The sequence below is a fragment of the Juglans regia genome, chromosome 15 (genome assembly GCF_001411555.2).
Source record: "Juglans regia cultivar Chandler chromosome 15, Walnut 2.0, whole genome shotgun sequence".
In the NCBI taxonomy this organism is placed as follows: Eukaryota; Viridiplantae; Streptophyta; class Magnoliopsida; order Fagales; family Juglandaceae; genus Juglans; species Juglans regia.
Window position 1 is genome coordinate 11,785,107 of NC_049915.1, and position 6,888 is coordinate 11,791,994.

The 6,888-nt window shown below is 36.3% G+C and overlaps 1 protein-coding gene across 1 annotated transcript; it reads left to right on the forward strand.

The window, feature by feature from the left end:
- Window positions 1-615: 615 nt before the first annotated feature.
- Window positions 616-3,677, forward strand: LOC108981613 (E3 ubiquitin-protein ligase AIP2). The gene is made up of 5 exons (XM_018952844.2): window positions 616-873; window positions 1,306-1,531; window positions 1,636-1,829; window positions 2,977-3,192; window positions 3,373-3,677. The coding sequence occupies exons 1-5, from the start codon at window positions 724-726 to the stop codon at window positions 3,520-3,522; spliced, it is 936 nt and encodes a 311-aa protein (XP_018808389.2). The 5' UTR covers window positions 616-723; the 3' UTR covers window positions 3,523-3,677.
- The last annotated feature ends 3,211 nt before the right edge of the window (window positions 3,678-6,888 follow it).

Here is a 6,888-nt window from a genome sequence, read left to right on the forward strand (position 1 = left end):
CCCACATATAAATTTAAACAAAATAAGAAATTGACAATATATTATGATTTTTTAAATATTTTTACTTATAAGTCGACCAGAAAATATAACATCAATAAATTTTGTTTTAGACCGTAGTTTCGAAGTTTTTTTAAGTAGGGAGACTGTGAGAAGAAGATAAGGCTTAGTTTGGAAGTTCAATTAATCTCAACTCATTATTATAATTTTTTTAAATCTTAATATAAAATATAATAAATAATTCAATTGTTTTAAATTCTATAATAATAATAAATAATAATATTCTAATAATATTTTATCAACTCAACTTAACTCAATTCAACATCTAAATACATCTTAAATTTCATATTTCTTCTTTTTCGAATAATGAGATATATATATATATATAGAATTATTTTTATAATTTTTATATAAGTATGTTTTAAATTAACGGTATTTTTATCAAACCATTTTATTTTTATAAATTATTTTATAAAAATATAATTAAAAAGAGATGTAAAAATAATTTTTCTTATTTGTTATTTATAAAAAGATAAAAGTGAGGTGGCTAATAATGATTGGGTAGGTGGGGCAGCAATGCCCAGAAACTTCCTGGATCCGTTCGGAGGTGATCATTCCCTTGCAGCCCGGTTTCGGTGACCTCCTCGGCAAGAAAATTGAGAGTTATTTACGTGCAGCAGAAGAGAGAGGACCGACAAAATCTCAAAGAGAATCCTGAAAGAGAGAATGGATCGGGAGGAGGATCGTTTGAAACAAGAGTTGGAGGAATTGCAAAGACAGCTTGGGAAGAAGCTAAAGTTCGAGGAGGCGGTCTTCACCCTCAAGTCTCTACTCCGACACCGTTCCCCCTCTGCATCTCCCTCTCTCCGCCAATTGGTCCGCCTCTCTCTCTCTCTCTCTCTCTCTCTCTCTCTCTCTCATTTGCTTTTTTTTTTTTTGTTTTTTTGTTTCCTTTCGTTGTCTATTATTCCATTTCGTTATCTTTTTTGTAAGAATTAAAACCGCTATGACCTGAATTATTACGTCGGTTAGGTTTCTAAGTTTGAGGTTTCAGATTTACTGTTCCATAGTTGATAATTTCTCTTTTTCTTCAAACGATGATTGCTCTTCAGATGACAATATTTTTTTGGATCGGTAGAATGAAATATTACAGTAACATATAAAGAATTCGAGAACGAAACACCATATTAATCAATATATAATGAGTACATAACATGGTTGAATTTAATGCAACTGTGGAAATGTTTTTGTATGATGTTCATGCCATGGAAATTAACTGGGTGTTGATGGTGGTGGTGGTTGTGGCAGTTTTACTCTCTGATATGCCGGGTTGCAACCGTTTTAAAGACGAGATACACCGCACCCGGTTTCTGGCTCGCGGGATTGGGGCTTTTTGAGGAGGCTGAATCCCTGCTCTCTGTTCCTTCTGAGAAGGAGAACTTGAAGGCGTGCATTGTGCAGGCTAGGGAGCACTTGCACCAATTAAGTAATCCTTCCGAGGCTTCAGAATCAGCACAAAACATGTCAAGTGGAGGTCCAAACAAAATGCCTCGATTGATAATATCAGTTCCTGCTCTATAATTCTCAAAATCCAAATTGTTGACCAGTTTTTGTTGATTTGCGTATGTGATGATTCAGGGTATCTTTTTGAGGGGCATCTCACAGTGGATCCTGAGCCACCACAGCCTCAGTGGCTGGTGGAATCAAATCTCTTGACTACGGCTGCTACACTCTTTGCCGCTGAGTCTTCTCAAGAAAACAACCCCACGACAGAAAATGCTGCTAGTCTGCTTCAAGAACTCATGAGCAGGCTAGGGGATGTTTTGCCATTGGTACTACCTTAATTCCCTATCCTTACTTTTAATACATTAGATTGTACCTAATTTTCTCCCTTGTATTTAAGTAACTGAGAAGATTGGTAGAAATGGAACCCATGTAAGTATATCCTATACCTTATATGCCTCTACATTATGGTTCCTTTTCTCTGCTCAGAAAAGTTGTAGAAAAACAAAAATATACCATAGGGTCTCCTAGAATAGAGATTTCAAGAGCATTGATACAAAAGACAAGCTCTCTCTCCTTTCTACTGGCTCTTTATGTTATTGTCTTATATGAAAAATTGATTTGCTGTTGATATATTTTTCAGAATGATTCAGCTGAAAAATTAAAAATTTGGTAAAATTAAAATTTGTTATTGGGTTTTCATGACAAAAAAAATAAGATAAATGGTACTGGGTCGAATGAAAAATTGCCCCCACACTTCACTTCTTTTTAGAAAATGGTTATTCAATCAGGTTCCTGTCTAAAAAAAATTCTACTGGAGGCTTTGATGGGTATGCCGCCAAGGTAATGATGGACACATGGAATTCCATGTGTCCTTAAAAAAATTAAAAACAATAAATTAACGAGATAGAAAAAAAATTAGGTGGCATGAAAAGCGGTTCCCACAACCTGGCCTCTCAATGAGGGATTCCCCTCCACCTTGCACCCATCAAATGGGTTGGAGGGGAGGGTTTGCCCCTTCGCTTCATGCCCCACGTACCCCTCCCACCCCAACTGCCATCCTATGGGTGGAGCATGGGCTCTCTCCCACTGCCACTCTCACCATGCAGGTGGAGTGTGGGCCCCTCCTCCTACGATTTATCTAGGTGGTGTGTGGGGGTAGAAGGGGTGTGCTGGGGAGTGGGGGAATGGGTTTTCCCTCCACCCTATGCGGTGTTTTTTTGGTTTTATTGTTTCAAGCTTTTTGAACACATGCCATGCCGCACATCAATCATTATCTTACAGGCATGCCACATTATGGCCACCTAGGTTTTAGACGAAACCTGATAGGACTATTTTTTGTAAAGGTTGAAGTAAGGGAGCAATTTGTTCCTTTCTTTTTCCCAAGCCCAAGTGGTGGTGTTTATTTATTTATTTATTTTTTTAACATAGTTTTCAGTTTTCCATATGAACTTAAACATTCTCTCTGTGCATAAGATCCCAGAAAATGATGCCATGCCCCGAATAGCGCCACCTGCCAGTAAGGAAGTTGTTGCAAAGCTTCCAGTCATTACTGTTACAGAGGAAATCCTGGCCAAGCTCGGAAAAGAGGCAGAGTGCGCTATTTGCAAGGAGAACTTGGTTGTTAGCGACAAGATGCAAGAGTTGCCTTGCAAGCACACATTCCATCCTCCCTGTCTAAAGCCATGGCTGGTAATGTTACTTTACTTATTGCTAGGGATTTCATAAAAATCTTATAGTTGTTTCTTCCTTGGCTTCTTGATCTGTTATAATCAGTTTGTTCACTGACTAATGATTGGGTTACTGAATGAATATTTAATTGAATGAGATAGAATCTCCATTCAACTTGAATCCTATTTTTACTTTTTGCAGGATGCTCATAATTCTTGTCCAATTTGTCGTCATGAGTTACAAACTGATGATCATTCCTATGAGAGTTGGAAGGAGCGGGAAAAGGAGGCTGAAGAAGAGAGGAAAGGCGCTGCAAATGCTGTTAGAGGTGGTGAATACATGTATGTCTAAATTGTTGTACTTGTAGATGTGGCTTTGTGGTGGTGCTATTGTCTCGCTTGTGTTGGTTAAATTTCAAACAGTCTAGACCACGCGTGGCTATAGATTTTGGAAATAAGTTCTCGTCACTGAAACGTTGAGCCGATTGAAACATATCCGGTGAAACACATCTTGGGCCTTTTTGCTTTCTAAAATCCCAGAGAAGGGCCCAATTAGGTTATATCAGCTGGTATAAATAAAAATAAATAAATAAATAAAACCGTATCTACGTAAGTTTGGACCCGAATGATATCAACCGACAACCGTTTTCTAAAATCAATGGGGGAAGTTTTAAAATAATTAGAGAAAAACTCATTTATGTTATGATCCTTCCTCATTTATTTTTACAAAAATTTTTATATCATTTAATTATTATAATTTTTTCAAATCTTAAAAGAAAAGTAATATTAAAAAAATATATTTTAATAATATTTTATTCAACTTTTAATTGTTATTTCAACTTATTTCATCTCATCTTATTTGCGAAAACAAATAAGGCGGAGTTAAAAAGGCTTAACCAAATTAGTAACTAATAGTCCTGGATATTTTTTTTTATCAATGGTTGAGTGTGAATTATGTCATCAGCTCGAGTCACGAAAGGGATGAACTATTGGTTGGATTAAAATGTCGTGATATTTTGTATAAATTTAGTGTTAAGTTATTGAATGCTAATGGATTCGTGAAGTCGTCAAAAGGAAAAAGACTACTAGAGGGTCAATGTCGATAGAGTGAGTTGCTGGGGACGTAAGATTCAGAAATATGATGGAATATTATGATTCTAAGGGTTAAAACAAATTAGTATCTCTAGTCCTAGGTCCTTTGTTATCAATGGTTGAGCTTTCTACACACCCAGGTTCTGGTACTTTTGAGCTGCAGTTCATTTCCCATGTGAATAAGTTCGGGAGTATCTGTTGTTGGGAAACAAATTTCTTAGATCTTTTGTGGTATTTGCATGCCATTTTTAAGGAACAAAGGTATTTTGCTTCTCTTCATGGCTTCCATTAGTTTCGGCATCATCTCTTTCCTAATGTAGGGTTCAAACTGAGGAGTCTCTTTGTGCGGAGGTGTCTTTGCATGCATCCATGCGCATATGTTTAGTGCTTGTTCAACGGTAATAAAATAAGCAAAATCAAGGAAAGCTTGATTGTGATTAACCAATGAATCTAATACCTATGAATTTGGAACTTTTGGAGACGTTTTACGATGAAATGGTATTTGCAGTCATGGAGTAAGAAAGCATCGCATGATCTTTTTAAAAAAATGAGTAATTATAGAAAAAAAATTAATTTTTTAATAGTAGATTTTACTATTTTTCAAAACGATTGTCCGACGCTTACGCACTCCACGACTATATATAGAATTACTTTTTTACTACTTGAATTGGACAATTTTTAGATTTTTCTTTTTGCTTTTGATAACTTGGTTGAATGTTTTATAAGTATTGTCATGACACAAACCACAGGATTAAGGTAATCAACTCCTTTAATCTCTTCATGGATACTTCTAAGGGTGGAAAATTAAGAGTGGTACTACCCACATGGGCGGGAACGGACGTAAACAAGGAGAAGGCCAGAAAAAACTTGGTTGAAACCAGAACCAATATCTTAATAGCATCAAATCAAGTATTTCAGCCAACGCACACACTTTTATTGTCTAACATCCTCGGGCTAGAGAAGTTGCGTGCTCAATACTCAATTTTAGAACTGAGAGAAGATGCAAAAGTGAAATAAATAAAAAAATTGTCAAAAATCTTGTTCTTCATACACCATGATTCTCCAATTATTAGGCCGCAAGAGGTACATACATTATACATACATACATATATATACATATACATTTATATATTTATATATAATATTTGCAACTTCTAGTTTAAAACCACAAGAGTATGATCCTACATGGGGCAAGTAGTCTACTTTTCTTTGTGTGCGTTTATGTAGTTATGCAACAAAATGCACAAAAGAGAATGCAATTTTCAACATGATCTTAAAAAATTATTAGGTAGTCTCGAAGTACAGATGACGTGGTACGCCCAATGTGACACCCCTAGAACCTGCTTGGGATTGGACGGTGACTAAAACATTTGGACATGTAACTCAAGGCTACATACTACCATACATGACATTTAATATACAATGCATCTAGCGTGTTTCTAGCAGTATACAATAATTGCAGCGGAATAGTTCGATTCTATGTAAAGTTTAGAGTAATAAAAGGATGGTACCATCGTTATATAATTAAGGATCTCCAAAATATTTGTTCAAAAATCTCCCAAATACAAAATATGAAGGGTTTAAAACCATAACCCTTGAAATACCAAGTTCACAAAATTAAACAGCTTTCACATAGCCAATCTAAGGACCCTATTTGGCTTTGTCCTTGTTAATAATTTTTCGTAGCTCCTCAAATAGCTTGAACAATTCACAAACGAAGTGGTCGGCTACCTCTAGTCTTTCTTCTACAAGTTGGCTCCACTGAGCCCTCAGGGCTTTTTAGGGCCTCCTTAATCATCGGGGGAGCCTCCCTCTTGCGTTTTCCCATAGTCCTCTAAACCTATCACAACTTCTAAATTCCGAGAGGATAGTAGTGTGAACTACTATACTGAGATTTCAAGAAATCATAGCAAATTAACAAAAAACATACAATGAGATAATACAAGCATGAAAAGGTAGCCCATGAGAATGCATGCATGGACATGTACTTGACCTGAAAAATTATTTCATGATTGTACTCTTTTCTTTTCTTTCTTCTTCAAGGAAACACTGGACTTGTAAGCATGTAACTAGATATCAATATAATAGAGTGCCATTTCTTATTAAACTCTAGTACACTTTTCAATTTAACAATGTTGGTGGACACCTCACAGCTCCCCTACGCACCGTGGACTCCCTGCTAGTTACCGCATCACATAACCGGCCCTCTTGATTGCGTGTGAGTACTTCAGAGTTCATATAACACGGCAGTAAACAGTTCGCCTTCAACGTTTTTAATGTAGTACACCCACTAGTGTTAGGCAGTACTTAGCTCTGGAATCTTTTAAGAATGACCCATTCGAAATTCGTTGACTGTTTTTCGTCAACCCAAGGGTTATCACTCTAATTTAAGCAATGTAGAGTTGACAGAGGAGTTCCACTAGGATATTCCCCCATCCTAACATTTGGGGTATTGATAAAACATGTATTTAACTTTTCAAAAACAATGCTCAACCCAAAATGCATGTGACATGTGCTTAGAACAAAACTTGTTTTCTTTCATGTAAGACCTAAATATGCATGCCATGGACAATGAGACATTCAAGTTATGAAGTACATAGTCATTGATCACATGTCAAAAAGGGCA

Coding starts and splice junctions, on each gene's coding strand:
- LOC108981613 (XM_018952844.2), top strand. CDS start 724: ATGGATCGGGAGGAGGATCGTTTGAAACAAGAGTTGGAGGAATTGCAA. Junction 1,532..1,635: donor ACAAAACATGTCAAGTGGAG/GTCCAAACAAAA, acceptor GTGATGATTCAG/GGTATCTTTTTGAGGGGCAT. Junction 1,830..2,976: donor TAGGGGATGTTTTGCCATTG/GTACTACCTTAA, acceptor TCTGTGCATAAG/ATCCCAGAAAATGATGCCAT.